This window comes from Cricetulus griseus, chromosome 2 (assembly GCF_003668045.3).
Source record: "Cricetulus griseus strain 17A/GY chromosome 2, alternate assembly CriGri-PICRH-1.0, whole genome shotgun sequence".
Lineage (NCBI taxonomy): Eukaryota > Metazoa > Chordata > Mammalia > Rodentia > Cricetidae > Cricetulus > Cricetulus griseus.
Genome location: NC_048595.1, coordinates 363,575,083 through 363,592,477, shown reverse-complemented (window position 1 = coordinate 363,592,477; position 17,395 = coordinate 363,575,083). Strand labels below are relative to the sequence as shown.

Sequence of the window (17,395 nt, the reverse complement as noted above, 5' to 3'; positions counted from 1 at the left end):
CAAACTTCTTACAGAGTTTCTTTTATGCCCACCATCTTCTCTGAAGTAGTTTACTGCTTCCAGAAGAATTCATCTCTCACTCTCATGAAAAGCCTTACATTATTAAACATGTTAAATGCCATATTCTGTAGGTCTTTGAAGTGATTGAAGACCATCTATGTAAATATATCTGTGTATGACCTTGAAAACATACCTAACATGTCTGTGTTTGATTGGTGATTAACTATAATTTATATTTCTTATTTGTACATTACATTTTTAAGTGAGTTACATAAATACCTTAAACAAAATTAACTTTAAATTTCTATCAACAAACCAAAATCCATACTAATATAAAATATTTAATAATTGTTTTTTGGATTACCAGACTCAATAATGTACCCTTTTATTCTATCATTTCTATATCATATCACCCTTCTTTTAGAAAGAGATCTATGAATTTAAATCTTTTGTTTAGCCTTTTTTTTTTGACTATAACCAATATCAATTTTGTAACCAGACCCCTAATCAAAGACTAATATTCATAATTGATTTGGGGGGAATCTGGGCATAGTTCTCTATGCTACTTCCTGTTGTTTTGGGGATCACTGGTAATCTTTGGGGGACCTTGAGAAAATTTAGGATTATGGTCAAGTCCTGACTGGAGTATTCTGTGAATCTGGATCATCTCAGCCAGCAGCCTTGAAGCTGTTCTGGATGTAAAACCCAGAGGAAACTGCAACAGAGGCTTTCTGAAACGTTCGCATCGGAGATTTTTCAAGGGGTCTTCCTCCATCTAACCTGATTTTTCTTAACCAAGAATGAATCCAGAGCCTCTCATTTCTTTGGAAATAAAAGCAGAAACTCTTTCCCAAAGTAACTTCTTTTGACTTAAAATTTGTAGTCAAGATATTTTTAAAATACGTAGGTTTGTATAATCTAGGAGCTTCCATAATCAAATGTCTCCCAGCACTTACTTTCTCATTAACAGTCAAAACATCTATAGACAACACAATAATGTGTGTGATCCAGACTCTCCATTTTCCTTCTTAACTAGTTTTTACTGCTCTATTTCCCTGTTAAGGACTTTGTCTACCCTTAAAAAAAACAAAAATCCTCCTTTATAACTGCCAATTATCTTGACAGCTGTTTTTATTTTCTTAATTAACCCCAATCCTTGCCCCAAAAGGCAATAAGGGGGCTGCTCTCTGAAACACCGACTTTGGGAGAGAAAGCCAACTGGGCACTTCCTGGTGCTACTGTAAAATAAAGCTTGCTTTAATCAGACATTCGTGTGATTGGTTTTTCTCAGGCCAACAGCTGTCCAGCCGACTCCATTTCTTCTTCCCATCCTCTACTGCAGGCAGCCAGAAACAAGTCAAGAGTAACTATCAACAGGCAGGATTCCAGGAATTCCTTCCCCCAGACTTCTGGGAAATGTAGTCCCTGCGACTGTGACATCACAGAGAGAAGTCCAGAAAAGCCTTTTCCGGCTTTGGCCTCCACACGTGCGTCTTCCCCCAAAGTTGGGCGTGAGTCCTGCTGTGCCGTAGCTCCAGCTGCGTCTCTGACTTGGAGGTTGGTCCAGGGTGCAGCGCAGCCTGAGGCTCTGCGGGGTGCGGGTTCCATCTTGGAGGGTTGGGGGGAGGGCGGAGAAGCTGCCTGGGAGGTGCTGGCCTGAACTGGCTGGGATTCGGGAGGTTGCAGGTCAGGCCTGGGGAGAGGGCGATGGGACTGTGCCCTGAGTGATGTTTCCTTAGGACGTGCAGCCCGAGTCCGCCTTGGGCTTCTGGGACAGGAGAGCTGCCTTGGAGTACGGAGTAGATGATAGCGCAAAGTCCAGGACTGCAAGCTAGTGATGGTCAGCTGAGGTGACCACGACTGCAAGCTAGTGATGGTCAGCTGAGGTGACCAGGACTGAAAGCTAATGATGGTCAGCTGCCTGCCTGCTCCTGAGTTGGAGCTGGGAGCTCACTGAGCAGCTTTGGTGGGGAAGCAGGCTTCACTAGCTGAGCCATTCTCACATGGCTGCTGTCAGATTTATCAGTGTTTTAGAGCAAACGGGGTTTCTGACCCCTCCTGTACTCTATCCTGCCTAGTGTAAGGGTCTTGAGTCTTGATTGTGTTCGTTTTCTCTGCCAGATAAAGAATTAAAAGAGGAAAAATGTGAGGCACAGCAAAGGTCTCAGGTGGGAAATTCTGGAAGACAGCAGACAGATCTGCCAGAGTCAGCTGCTGTAGAAAAGTTTAGACTAGGTGTGAGAGAGCACACATACTGCAGGCATGTGGAGGGAGAGACCCGCAGAGCAGAATGGGGACTAGGAAGGCTTTTGGGTCAGGTAACAGGGTGAGGAGGAACTCACAGACCTGTGTGTGTGTTCCTGTGATTTAAAGTAGACCTGTGAGAGAAGGGGCTTTACAAGCTCCTGAGTGGGAGAAGTGATGAAACAGGACTGCTGGAACACCACCTGAACAATGACATCCTGCAGATAGGAGTATCTTGTGCTTCTACCCATGACAACGCATATAAAACCACCCAGCAGTGATGGCACACGCCTTTAAACCCAGCAGCACTGGGGAGGCAGAGTTAAGCGCATTTCCGAGTTCAAGGCCAGCCTGGTCTCCAGAGTGAGATCCAGAACTGCACAGCCTCCTTCCCCCAAAAAAGTATATAAGACTTGGGTTTCAGTTGCTGTGATGAAACACCATGACCAAAAAAAAAATAAGTTGGTGGGTAAAGGGTTTGTTTTTCCTACACTTTAACAGAGCTGTTCATCACTGAAGGAAATCAAGACAGGAACTCAAACAGGGCAGGATCCCAGAGGCAGGAGCTGATGCAGAGGCCAGGGAGGGGAGCTGCTTGCTGAAGACTTGCCTCCCCTGGCTTGCTCTGTCTGCTTTCTTACAGAACCCAGGACACCAGCACAGTGATGGCACCACCTACTGGGCCCTCCCCTATTGATCACCAATTGAGAAAATGCCTTCCAGCTGGATCTCATGGAGGCATTTCCTCAGCTGAGGCTCCTTCCTCTCTGATGACTCGACCTTGTGTCAAATTGAAAAAAAGCATATAGATCACCTGCCCATAATGGGCTGTCCTGTCTCATATCAACCACTAATTAAGAAAATGCCATAGGCTTCCCTACACACAGACTTAGGGAGGCATCTTCTCAATGATGCTTCTCTCTTCTCAAATGACCCCAGCTAGTCTCAAGTTGACAGGAGAACTATCCAGCCTAATGCATCTTGGCATTTATATTATTTTTAGTGGTTTTAATTAAAACTGTGATATCATTCTTTGGTCTTTATTTCAGGAAATGCTGTCCTTCCAGGATGTGGCCATTGAGTTCTCTCCAGAAGAGAGGGAATACCTGGAGCCTGCTCAGTGGAATCTGTACAGGGATGTGATGTTGGAGAATTACAGCAACCTTAATTTCCTGGGTGAGGATCTCATCCACAGTGAATTCTTATTTTACCATCAATATGTATCTTACTAACTTTATATGGTGTCTCACAGGAACATTTCAACAGCCAGATTAATATCTTTCATTTTAAGAAAAAACAGTGATTGCTCCCCAGCAAAAAACATTGCAGTGTTTTTCTTTCTCTGTGTTTGGACTGTCAGTGTTGAATGTATATTTCATTCAGCAGCCACTCTAGGGCAACTGTTAAAAAGTCAGTAGCATGAAGCGTGGAGCATACCTGTTAATTAAATTGCTTCACAATTCAGTTTTTGTTAGGGTGTTCTGTGTTGTGTGGGTCTGTCAAAAAAAGCTCACTCCAAGATGAAAGTTTAGGGTGTGTATGACAGCAGGAAGGTCCAGCCTCTGATGAACTGAAACCTGAGCAGCCGAAGTGCAAGGGCAAATTTACTGATTTTTACACAAAGTTGTTTTTTGCGTATACCAAGGTCCCTAATGTAATCTGTATGTCTTTCGAGGTAAGCATCACATAGCCCTGTGACTTTTGTCCTTTATTGTTTGCAATACACTATAACCCAAGAGCCTCAGATGTGCCAGAGGGGTCCTGAGACCAAAGTCATTCAAAGGCTGCATGCACAACACCTCTTAGATCAACAATTCTACAAATCCTGGCAGAGTATCACTGTTTTCCACAGAGATTCTTTACTGTTTTCCACAATGATTCTTCAAGTTCAAGGGACCTCTAGAAAACAAATATTCACTGTAACGTTTATGCCAGATGTAGTGAAGAGCATTCATTCTAAGATTCACTCCTGATAGAGTGGAAACTATTCATCCTAATGTTCATCCCAGATACAGGGACTCTGCTGAACCTGAACTACAACTTTTAATGTTTTCCCCTTCAAATGGAACTCAGAATCTGAACATTGTAAATTCCTTTCTGTACTGTAGTGATCCTGTGAGAAAGCATTTAAGGAACTGATTGTCTGCAGTCATTTATTACAACATCTCTTTTCTTATAAACAGCATCCTAGAAGGGACATGTCAATTCCCAGTGGAAGAACACTTAAACAATCCTGTTCTCTTTTCTACAAACAGGTCTTGCTGTCCCAAAGCCACACCTGGTGACATTTTTGGAGCAAACACAAGGACCATGTGATATGACGATACAAGCAACAGACACTGTACACCCAGGTGGGTAGGAATGAGGGGGTTCAGCGGCAGCAAGGCAGGCTTTCCCATGTGCATTGAAAGACGGTATTGTTGTGGAGATAATTCTTTAGGTCTCTCCTTCATATCTTTGTTATCAAAGACATGTTGATTTTCCAAACTTCTGCCAAGTGTGTATATGTCCACTGGCTTCTAGGTTGGTAATAGGAGCAGAACTGAAGAGCTGGTCCCAGATGTCTCTGGAAGGTGACTCAGGATAACTGCCCTGGTTGAACTTTCACAGTCCACCTCACCTCCTCCTCAGGCCATATGGCTTTCTTTACTGATGTGGTTTGTCCACACATGGCACTTGTGACTTAGTTTAAATAGTGCCCAGAGTTCAGCCTGCTGTGCCCCCTGGCCCTGTGGCAGAGCCTCTGTCATGTATTATCTGCCACTTTGCTGAGGACCCTTTACATAACCAGGCATTGACCTCTCAGCTCTGGGATTAGCTTTGTTAAGAGGAGGAAATTCAAAGCCCAGGGGACAGGGCATGGCTGTTTGAACTAGAGTGTAGTTCCCATACTGGTTGGCTGGCAGGTATAGGTACAAGGTTCCCCTTGTATCCTCAACCATCAGTTCAGGAGATGTGGAGTGCTGAGACATTGCAGTGAGTGTCTCCATTACTTGACACATTTAGAGTGTGGTGCAGAATCTAAGATCCTCCTCAGCATGAGGGAATCCTGTCTTGTGGGACATGAGCTGTGATCCAGATTCGTTCCAAATATCGAATAGGATTTCCTGATCTGGTTTCCAGGCCAGAGAGAGACAGGAGCAGCAGACACTGACAAATCCTGTTCCCTATGCATCCTTATCCTGTGTTGGCACTAGAATTCCATTAGTTCAATAGGTCTCTGTCCTGTCCTGGTAATGTTCTGCCATGCAAGTGTAGTGTAGATTTAACCCTTTTTACTCAAGCAATTTACTTCAATAAACAGGGTTTTTTTTTTTTTTTTTTTAAAGTACACCTGATTTTGAATATCATTATATATTAAGGAAACTTAAAATTTTTTTTTTAGTTGTTTGACAACATGTACAGAGGACATGTTTTTCTCTCCCTCTAATATTGTCTGTGTACCTGTATTACATTGGTACTTATCATGACTATATAAACAATTTTAGGAAGACTAAGTATATTTACTCTCTCAGTAGGTGACTCTCAATAACTATTATTAAGTGTCTTTTTGTTCTACCATCTTACAATGAAGTAGTGACTCTCATCAGATTAGGATTTAAATGGGAAATAATTTATCTCTGTTAAAAATGTCAGCCTCAGAAACAACAATTGTTGAACTGAAGCTGTGTTTAAAAATAAGCTTTAAACATACAGTTCATGGGGAACTGGGAACCTGACTCTCCTCAGTCCTTTATACTGTACCTTTATAAAATCTGAATTAGTCCTACTGACCTTCTACACTACTTAGCTCATTTCCTGAGAAAGAATACAGTCAGAGGAGAGAATAATAAGGCTGACCTTTTAAGGAACACCTACAAGAATAAAAAGAAGTACAATGAATTGTTCTTGTCGTGACTCAGTTTCTCCAAATGGTTACAGTTTAACAAAGTTAGCAAAGACATAAGTGACTGGATAGAATTCTTTAAGTCAGTATTTAAAAACATGAATAAAACTTTATAACCTTAAGGACATTAGTAAATTTTGATAATTAAGTATATTATTTTTAAGTCTCCTCTTCCATAATGCCTGTATTACATAGACCTAATGTGACTTGGCTTTAAGCCTTAAACGTTTTGCCCTTTCAGATGAAATAGTTTAACCTATTTATTAGAGATATAAACTCAACTGTATCTTTTGAAATGATTTCACTAATTCATACAAAGAAAAGTGACATGTCAGCAAGAGGTTTAGAGATGTCAGTAGACTTGGACTAGAACAGGTTTTGTAATCACCAAGAGAGGACGTAGAGAACAGAATTTCAATCAGAAAATGACTGCAGAATCAACTGAGACACCTCTCCCGTGGGCCCCGGGCATCTGATGCTTTACATATACCCCCTTGATCAAGCAATTCCAAGTGAGACATTCTGTGTTTAACAAGTAAATTTACCATTTGATGTAGGAAAACATCCCAAAGGAGAGGCTGTTAGACAGTATCTGTTTTCATGTGGGCCCTTAGCCAGTACATGTAACAGCTTTATGTGTAACAGTACATGTAACAGTACATATTACAGCCCTGCAGATCCATCCAGCAGCCCAGTTTTAGTTTTTCTGGCCTATACACCCATGTGTGTCCAGGAAACCTTAAAACCTCATGTACCTAGCTGGGAGGCCGAGTGGATCCTCAGGTGAGGGTTCAGGGACCTTGTCTGTGTCCTCCATTTTTGATTAATATTAACATTTTACAAGCCCAGATGTGGTTACAGCAGGCACAGCTAGAGTTACGATGATGGTTGTTGTTCAGCTCAGAAGATACGGTACAACATCAGTTAAATCAATAAAAGAAGGGTGAATCCCAAACTACACAGTGAGAGTAATGTGACAGATTAGTATCACCTGGGCACACACTGTTAAACCATTATGCCTTGAAAGATTCCAGGTCACCCTTATAGGAAACAAAAGACGGACTTTATGATTTAGACACTATGCAGACTTATTGTGATCATCGTTAAAGTGATGTTAACAGCATCTAACAGAATTTGGCTGACTATGATTTTAGAGTTATTATTGATGGCTTCTAGACAGAGTGTCTTTTTATCCTTTTCAATAATGAGCGTCCCATTAGTTATTCTTATTCTGCACTTCTTTCTACCATGACATAATTAGTAGTAGCCTCTCTTGGAAATAGTTCACCTCTTAGGTGTTCTCAAGCACACGGTGTCTTTTCCCAAGCGGTCCTATTGTTTTCCTTCTGCCTGCCACAGAGTCAGGGAGTCAGCCTGACCCAGGATAAGAGAAATGTGCTTGGGTTTGAAGTGGGCAGGGAATATCCTTTTTTCAGAGCCAGCTTTTCAGTGAGCTAAAGCAGCATATGATGATTTATAAAAATGCTGTCTATATTCAAATGGCATTTGTGTCTCAATAAGACTGAGCACACTAATTTAAATATCCATAACTATAGTGTGTGTCTGTAGATGTAGGCAGACAACCTGGATAGTTCTCTATGTGTTTTTCCTCTTATAAAAATTTCAGGGTTTAGGATAATATACTGATTCTTATGAAACAGGGACACCCTGATTCTCTGTGGATCAGCCTCTACACTTTAGATAGATAGGTACCTGCAGCCTAGAGACATTTAAACAGACAACCATAAAACTAGACATCGAAGCAACTCAGAAAGTTCTAGAAGTGAAAGCAAGGGTATCTGGACTTGGTGGAGCAGAGAGGAAGGCACAGGGTAAAGGAGTCCCAAGAATAGACAGAATGTCTTTTCTCAGAGGAAGCAGGCTTGCAAACTCAGTAGAAAAGACCCACCTGGGCTTTTATCTCCTGTCTTTATGCACAAGCAGTGCAGGTAAGGGACTCGAACACATAGAAAGATTGGCTGCAACATCTTGTCCTCACACTGAGCTAGAGCCCCAGACCTGTAAGCTGTCTAAGCTTCTTGGACCACTCCTGCCCACTCTGCATGCTCTGGTGCGGTGGGTACCAAGTGACCTGTGTTCTGTGAAAGAGAAGACACTGTCCCTGTGTAGGTCTTATTGCACATGGATAGACCAGTGAGATCATACAGCTCAGTCCCCACCAGCTAGAGTATTCCTTTGAGGGAACGTGGCTGGGAGTTGACTAGGTTTGTTTGTTTTTTGTTTTGTTTTGTTTTTGACAAGACCTTAATGGGGAGTTCAGTGTCAGGGATGAGCAGCTTGAAGAGGAATGGACATGGAGTTGCCCAGACCCACTAATACAGCCTCATGGTGGATGTTGGCACCACTCATGGAGCACAGGCAGGGGGACCGAGGAATCCCAAAGTGTCCAGGAGCCTTGAATCAAAGTGAACTCAGCATGGCTGACTCTGTTCCCCAAGGGGGTCGGGGAAAGTGATAAAATGTAAGGCACACAACAATAGCAGAGACAGCATAAAATACATATAGACAGTGTAAGATTATAAAATATCTATGAGCTCTGCTCTGTTGATTTCTACTCCATGGATTAACACAGGTCTCCTGTTTGCATACCTTGCTCATTGTCTCTGTATTTAGGGCCCAATAACTGTTTACTCTTGTAAATGAATAAATCTTAGGAATACACAGTTTTATTGCCTAGGCATGGTGACCTCCTCCACTGATCCTAGTACTTGGGAGGCAGAAGAATGTGGATCTCTGGTATTGAGGCCAGCCTGGTCTATATAATGAATTCCAGGATAGCAAGATCAACACAGAGAAACCCTTTTCTGAAAAAATAAAAACAAACAAAATTTGAAATAACTCATTTTTTCATCTATTCATTGGCAAATATGTTGTCTCAGCAAAAATTAATGTAATTCACAGGTGAACCTGAAGGGTTTTTTGTTATTGTTCTTCTGTTTTGTTTTGTTTTCCATGACTCAGTATGTTACAGGTATACATTTTCTTGTCATCCAAATAAAACACTGCCCTGAGTTTTTGAGCTGTATTGTTTGATCTTGTTATGAACCATCTATTTCTTGTGCAGCAGGCATATCCTTTGTAACTTCCAAAATAAAACTCTATGTAGAGGATAAAAATTTTGTATTTTGAGGATGATTCAGAATCACACAATCACGGTTAGGTATTGGATTAAGGTCTCTTTATTTCCAAGCACAGCCGGGTGAAACACAGGCCAGAGCTAGGTTAAGAACCCAGCCAGCGCGGCCAAAACAAAGAGAGAGCCCCGTCCCCACGTGCAGTCCTTTAAGAAGCCCCCTTTACGTCATCCCGGCTTCCCTTCACCCCGCCCTTATGGGCGAGTCCCCAGGTCCACCTGGTACCTGCCCCAGGACTATTGGGTGGGGCTAGGATGACTCCCTACAGTTAGGTTTCTCTTTTCCAGGCCTGGCTGCTTTATAATTTCATGGTGTCTAGATATATAATATCACTAGAGTTTAATGAGCTTATTTCTGTTACTAAAATACTCTTAAAACTTAGCTTTTAAACTGAATAATATGCCATTATGCCTATGTTATATTTGGTTGTGCCCTTATTCTAGTAGGAGTATTTATTATTCCTAGCTACAATATTTTATCATCCATGCTCAATGCCTATTGGTTTTGAAATATATTGTAGTTTCTTGCTGATGGTTCAATATGTATGAGTAAATCTCTCCATATAAAAGTAAGCATTACCTCTCTCTCTCTCTCTTTCTCTCTCTCTCTTCTACTCTCTCTGCTTCTGCTCTTCTCTTCTCTTACGCTCTCTCTCTCTCTATGGCGACCGGCCATGGCGGTCAGCCATTAGCCCTGTTTCTCTTCTTTCTTAGTCTCTCTACTCTGCTGGGCCTATAATAAACTTGTTAATATGTCTAAAAAAAAAAAAAAAAAGTAAGCATTACAAGAATAAAAAATATTTCTTAGTTTTTGCTCATATCTCAACTTTTGCTCAACAGGAACAACACCCAATGATTATAACGTTTACAACAAGACCATTGATTACAATTCAGTACATGTTCAATACCAAAGAATTCATACAAGGGAGAAACCCTACAAGTGCAAAGACTGTGGTAAGGCCCTTAGTTCTTATAAAACACTTTCTATACACCAGAGACTTCACACAGGAGAAAAACCCTACACATGTAAAGAATGTCATAAAGCCTTTAATACTCGCTCATCACTTTTTATACACCAGAAAACTCATACTGCTGAAAAAACATACAAGTGTGAAGAGTGTGGCAAATCATTTTACTATCTTCCAATGCTGAAGCAACATGAAAGAATTCATTCTGGAGAAAAACCCTACAAGTGTGGAGAATGTGGCAAAGCCTTTTATTTCCCTTCATACCTTAAGCAACATCAAAGAATTCATTCAGGAAACAATCCTTACAAGTGTGAAGATTGTGGAAAAACGTTTTCTTGTTCTCTACGACTTCAGATACATCAAATAATTCATACCGGAGAGAAATCATACAAGTGTGAAGAATGTCACAAAGCCTTTCGTTATCACTCATCCTTTTGGAGACACATGAGAATTCATGTTGCAGAGAAATCGTACCAGTGTGAACTGAGTGGAAAAGAATTTACTAAGCCTACTCTTCTCATTAGGAACAAGGCAGCTAATCCTGCAAAGAAAGCCTACAAGTGTGAAGAGTGTGGCAAGTGTTTTTGCACATCCTCATCCCTTAGACGACATCAAACAATCCATTCTGAAGACAATCCCTACACTTGTGCAGAGTGTGGCAAAAGGTTTTCCTACTTTTCACACCTTCAAGAACATCAGACAGTCCATACTGGAGAGAAACCATACAAGTGTGAGGAGTGTGGCAAATGTTTTTCCTCATCTTCATCCCTTAGACGACATCAATCAATCCATTCTGAAGACAGCCCCTATAAGTGTGTAGAATGTGGCAAATGGTTTTCATGTTCCAGGAGTCTTAGGGAACACCAAGCAATTCACACTGGTGAGAAACTATACAAGTGTGAAGAATGTCACAAAGGCTTTCGTAAATATTCAACCTTTTGGAAACACAGGAGAGTTCATACTGCAGAGAGATCCTACGAGTGTAAAAAGTGTGGGAGATGTTTTTTCTCATCTTCAACCCTTAGACGACATCAGACAAGTCACTCTGAAGACTATCCCTACAAGTGTGAGGAGTGTGGCAAATGTTTTTACTCATCCTTTTTCTTTAGACGCCATCAAATAATCCATTCTGAAGACAGTCCCTATAAGTGTGTAGAATGTGGCAAACGGTTTTCCTGTTCTAGGAGTCTTCGGGGACATCAAGCAATTCATACTGGAGAGAAACCATACAAGTGTGAAGAATGTCAAGAGGCCTTTCGAAATAGCTCATCCCTTTGGAGACACAAGAGAGTTCATGCTTCAGAGAAATCCTAACAGTGTGAAGTGTGTGCAAATGTTTTTCTTCATCTTCGTGCCTTAGACAACATATACCACTCCATGCTTAAGACAATTCCTGCACGTGTGAGAGTGTGGAAAAGTTTTCCTACTTTGCACAACTTCAGGAACATCAGACAGTCCATGCTGTAGAAAAACCAAGTGTGAAGAGTTGGCAAACGTTTTTGCTCATCTTCATCCCTAGGCAATTGGGGGGGGGGGGTTCTTAAGAATGTGGGGAATGTGGTAAAGAGTGTTAACCATTATAACCCTTATTGGACACATGATTGTTCACATTGGAGAGAAATCCCACAAATGTCTTAAAAAATTTACACTTCTTCAGCCCTTAAAACACATCAAATTCTGACTACAAACTCCATGAGTGCTGGGAGAAAGAAGGGTAGAGAGAAGAGTAATGAGATGCCAGCTGAGGAGATGCCAGCCAGCTGACAAGGAAGCAGGATATACAGGTAGTGTGATAACAAGCCATGAGCACTGGGAGACTAACTCCTAATTCCCAACAAGTCCAATGACCTGGGACGGAAGTCAGCACAGTGACTGAGCCATTTTTATTTATACAGTTTCAATAGTTTGCATGAACAATTTTACAATCATATGTTTCCTGGAGTTTCTAGTTATAAGTACAGTAATTGCCAGTTTTTTCCCCATACTTCATTCCCTTTCTGTCCCCCAACTTTCCCACTGGAAATCATTACTTTGATTCATAGCTTTACTATTAAAAGCATAAGCAGTATAGCAAGCAAGAAAGAAAGTTTTCTAACTAAGGACACCAGCAGATCAAACAGTATGTCTTGTCGGCAGCATTTATTGTCATGCAAAATGAAAGAGAATTTTGCCTCTAAGGGTTAATGTTTACCTCTACTCAAATCTAAATTCTCATTCTTCATTCTGTACTATAGTGTCTCCTGTAGGTAATATTCTAGGTTTTATCCTGTAAACTATACAACTAGAAAGCTTACTCTTAATAGTTGGCACTGCTCATCCTTTTTTTTTTTTTTTTTTTTTTTTTTTTTTTGGTTTTTTGAGACAGTGTTTCTCTGTGGCTTTAGAGGCTGTCCTGGAACTAGCTCTTGTAGACCAGGATGGTCTCGAACTCACAGAAATCCGCCTGCCTCTGCCTCCCGAGTGCTGGGATTAAAGGCGTGCTACAGTATTGGCACAGCTGTTAAAAATGAGGGCATTGTGGGTTTCTATGATTCTCTCTTCCTAGACTGTCCCCATTAGCCCCGATATCATCTATTGAGTAACATCTCTCCAAGACTCTTGTGTTTAAAATAAGTCTCTCCTGAATACACAGATTTGTAAATGGTCCCACACTTCTGTGATTCTTTCAGGCTAATCACAGGTGCACTGGAAAGGCAGCATCCTGTTCTTGAGAAAGCCTGAGTTCATGATCACGCCTGAAACATCAAAGGCTTTAGGGGCTAAATCAGATCCACTGTATATTTTTAAGAACATCCCTTCTGCCTCAGCCAGAGTATAGTCATCAGAGGGACGTTTTCCTTTTGTAAATAGCCATTTTATCTATAGCTCTAAGAAAGATAACTTGTATAAGGAAAGGAAGAAGAGCAGGTAGCACATAGGCTCCTGGGGTCATGCCCAGAATTATGCAGCAAACTACCCGTCAGCCTTGCCAAAAATGGGTCAGATTTTCCAGGGCCTTGCCACAGGAAGAATTTGTTCATGCTATTCTCAGGTCTCCCAAGAAGTCACATGACTCCCAGTATCTTCCCGTTTTTGGTTTTTGATTGAAACTCATGGATGACATACCGAAGGACTATGAGAAGGGCAAGTCTTAATTTTTTTTTTTTTTTTTGTAGCGGACTGGAAAGAAAAAGATTAAAATTAAAAATAAACCAAGGGCCCACAACCAAATTAATGATAAATGTCCGAAAAAAATTTATAGTTATAAAAGAGGTAATTGAATTTAAAAAATGAGATTTTTATCCTCTCTGATGCTGTGCATGAATATTCATCTTACATTAGAACTGTTCCATATGCCTCTAATTGAGCCTGAATTTGTTCCCATGGGTGATCAGAACCATTGTAAGACAATGGTGTAACACAAATTAATTTATAATTTGTATAACAAACAGTAAGTCTAACCATAATATTTTGAATCTGTACCTATGTATAAAACTGCTTCCTCCAGTGCATTAACCCTATTAACAAGGCCCTTATCAACAGATTCTTGAGTAAAGAAAGAATCAGAAACATTTTTAGACAATGTATTCATGTTGTACAAGGGCTGCAGTAGAGGCAGTTATAGTTCCAATGATAGAAATAAAGGCAGTAATACCCAATACCAGGGCTGCAATAAAGCACTTAGCAGATTAGCAATAGTTTCCATAGCATAAATACCCAGATCATCATACCAAGGTCGAGATAGGTTAACAGGAAGAAGACAAGGAGGCTGATGGACAACTACAAAAGTTCCTGGGGACATAGTTAAATTGACACAATTGGTAATAAAGCAGTTAAGGCAAAAGATTTGGTAAGTAGTATCATTTTTTGAAACTGAAAGTGAGCCATGAAAACCCTCAATGAGGATGGCAAAAGGTATACAGGCTTGTAAGCCAGAATAAACAGGAGCTTTGTGAAGGTCTTTTAATAGAGTAAAATGAATAGCTGCAAAGAGTTTATATAAATGTCTTTGAAGACAGAAGCAGAGTGAGGGTTTACAAAAAACAAAAAAAACATGCGAATGACACATCCCAGGAAAAACCAATGATCCACAAAATTGGTTTTAAAGTAAGATCATCAGACCCAGAAAAAGAAGGACATGAAATAAAATAACTTCTATAAAAGAGTAGATACTTGAGTCTACTTTTGAACAACCACTAGTCTCAAATATTTTGCATTGGTATGGATTTTTGTATTTTGATACAAATTTAAGGTTATTTTTGTTATTATGTGTATATGTTTCTATTCTTGTTTAAGATGTTGTAACCATGCACCTCATTTAAAAATGGAATGTAAAGTTTTAGTCCTTGAAAGCTATTTAATATAATAAAGAAATACAGTTTAATAGTCAATCATCTATAGTCATGTTAGGTATTTTTTTTTTTCAAGAACATACAAAGATTTATTTTAGCTAGATCTGTGATCTCCAAATACCTCAAACCTACAAAATATGGCATTTAAGATGTTTTAATAACATACAACTTTTCATAACTGTGATATATATGTGCTCCTGGTAGTACCAATTTGCTTTAACACAGAGTATTACGGGCATCAAAGAACCCAAATACAGAGTTTGCTCTCTTTGTTGCAAAAGCTAGCCAATGACAAAGGAACTGCCCTTCCTTCGACTGCTGGCACTATGGTGTCCAAATTGGGTAAGCAGAATAAAAAGGAGAGTGTCTCCCAAACCTTGCCAAGACAACATAAGACAGTCCTTCAAGATTCCTGCTTCATAGAAAAGTAGGTCAGATATTCTAGACCTGTAGGTGAAAGATGAATGCCCCAATGTAGTTCCTTGTTACCAAACTGTAGTTCCTTGTTACCAAACTAAAAAAAAAAAAAAAAAAAAATACATAAATTTACATAATTACATAAGATGTAAATTTGTAAGGTTGAGAAACAAAAACTTACGTAGCTTTTCTCAAAAGATGTTTTAAGTCTAAACAGGTATTTTTAGGGTGGTAATACTAGTTAATAACAGTTTAGAGGTAATACTTGGGATTAAGATAGGATAGATAATGTAGTATCTTCTCTAAATTTGCCAAATGCAAACAGATTGGACATTGTAAATGTAATCCTTACAGGATAATTGTTCTTATTGTGTAGAGTTTATTGTGTTAGAGTTAAAACCTCTTTTTTGGACAAAAAAAAGGGGGGGAGTAAATGTGGACTGTTAGGTTACACTGAGTGAAGATGGGTCGCTGAGATTGATTTGATACAGAGCTAAATGGTCAATAGCTAGGCAGGAGGTATAGGCAGAATTTTTGGCAGAAAGGCAGAGTCACCAGCCACACCAGGAATAACCAAGATGGGCATAATGGAGATAAGGTAATGAGCACATCGAAGAACATAGATTTAATGGGTTAATTTAAGTTATAAGCTAGTTAGAAACAAGCCTAATCTAAGGCTCATGTTACATAATTAATTAGTCCATGCCATGAAAGATAAAGTCTGTTTATAGGAAGCAGGCTTAGAGACCTATTAGAAAGACCTGGCAGTAGGAACCACTATGACTTCTCTAACTTGAGAGCCACTCAGCTCAGGGAACCTCCAGCATAGTAAAAGTGACTCCACACCACAGAGCAACTGTGAGTTGGGGTCTGGCTTCCCTGGCTAGTTAGGCTACTGGATACCTGGAGTTTCAGAAGGGTAAAGAGGTGCAGAGTGGATGCTCCCCTACTGCCATATGGCAGCCCCAGCTCAGGAGCCCCTGCAGCCACCACAGGCTGTCCTTTCTGGCCTCCCTCACCTCAGGATGTGAGCACAACCAAGAAACCCAGTTTACACTCTCATTGTTATCTTGTATTAGGTTCCTTTAAGGTAACTGAAGACTTAACAAAGATTCATCAAAGTGAACTCATCAATATATGAAACATGTAATTGCATACTGGGAAGTTTTCAGCAATAGGAGCTGCTAGCAGGATAACATGAAAGATAGTGAGTTTTGGGAGAGTGCAAGTGTGCTAAAACTGAAAAGGCCACTAGGTCATGGGCTGGACAGATATTTTGTAAGTTTGGAACAGTTTTGCTTCCATCTGAACCTGGAAGATGATTTGTAAGAGAAGAGACAGCAGGTTCTGGGTGAGCATGGCAACTGAAAGAGACAACTAGTGCCACTGTAAGTATACTGGGAGTTAGAACAAGTTAATGAACACCTGGACTTCCCCTACACCCACTAAGTTACCTTACACAATGAAAAGGAAGGATTGTCATGTGACCCGTTTGTGTCCCTAAATTTTTGATAGGTTGGTCTCTTATGTATGGCTACGGTAATGATTGTTTTGTCTTTACACAAAGCAGACGCTGACATGATGTTTACAGGACTACATGTCAAGTTACAGCCTCATGTATAACAGCGATACATACACAGATACCCAAACGGAGAGAATTTCACCAAGAAATGAATGATATGGCAGAAAGTGAGAAACAATACTGAGGCTACTGAAGTAAGAGGATAAACAATGTAGAGAATGCACAAATAAAACTGCAAACAAGATGACCAGAAAAAGACAAAGGCTGATATGGAAAATTGCTTGTCCCACAGGCATGAAGACATGGTCAATAAATGGCAGAATCCAAATAAATATGGGAGAAGTTTAGAGGGCTGAGAAGTGTTCAAGGAAACATAAATGGAGTCAGGACAAGAGGGACCTTATTCATTAAAGTACTACCTCCTGTCCAAATTGATCTCTTAGGAATATACAGACTCCTATCCTTCAGATACATGGAAAGGCCATGTTCTCAGGAATGATAAGGAAGATAAGTATATCTCTAGCTCAGTGACTGATGAGATCACCTCACCTGTGTCTGATGAGATCACCACAATGTAGATGACTTTCAAACTCAGTTATCCAAAATGCATGGATGTTTTTCACTTAATGAGATCTCCAGTTACCCAGAAGAAAAAACTTCTGGTACCGTCTCTAAGGAGACTTCTGTGGTGATTATTGAGGCCAGAAGACCCTCTCTCAACATGTGTACCTCCATACTTTGGGATTAAGCCCCTGACAGTCCACAGTGCTGAAGAGAACCATGCATTGCTCCCTAGTATTCATTACTCCCTCACTCATCAAGTAGCTTGGGATTTGACCAACAACAATTTCCATTCAAGGGAAACATCCCATT

General features: G+C 40.4%; 1 protein-coding gene across 2 annotated transcripts; it reads left to right on the top strand.

The window, feature by feature from the left end:
- The first annotated feature begins 1,360 nt into the window (after nt 1-1,360).
- LOC103162208 (zinc finger protein 58) lies at nt 1,361-12,606 on the top strand. 2 transcript variants are annotated; one of them, XM_027400096.2, is made up of 5 exons: nt 1,541-1,557; nt 3,294-3,420; nt 4,500-4,595; nt 10,125-11,346; nt 11,828-12,606. In XM_027400096.2, the coding sequence occupies exons 2-5, from the start codon at nt 3,297-3,299 to the stop codon at nt 11,931-11,933; spliced, it is 1,548 nt and encodes a 515-aa protein (XP_027255897.1). In that variant the 5' UTR covers nt 1,541-1,557; nt 3,294-3,296; the 3' UTR covers nt 11,934-12,606. The 2 variants fall into 2 exon arrangements, with proteins under 2 accessions (XP_027255896.1, XP_027255897.1); XM_027400095.2 differs by having other exon boundaries at nt 1,361-1,557; nt 10,125-11,918.
- The last annotated feature ends 4,789 nt before the right edge of the window (nt 12,607-17,395 follow it).

Excerpts from the sequence above, each read along its gene's own strand:
- LOC103162208 (XM_027400095.2), top strand. The coding sequence starts at position 3,297 with ATGCTGTCCTTCCAGGATGTGGCCATTGAGTTCTCTCCAGAAGAGAGG. Across the intron at positions 3,421-4,499 it reads CAGCAACCTTAATTTCCTGG|GTCTTGCTGTCCCAAAGCCA; the intron begins GTGAGGATCTCA and ends TTCTACAAACAG. Across the intron at positions 4,596-10,124 it reads AACAGACACTGTACACCCAG|GAACAACACCCAATGATTAT; the intron begins GTGGGTAGGAAT and ends TTTGCTCAACAG.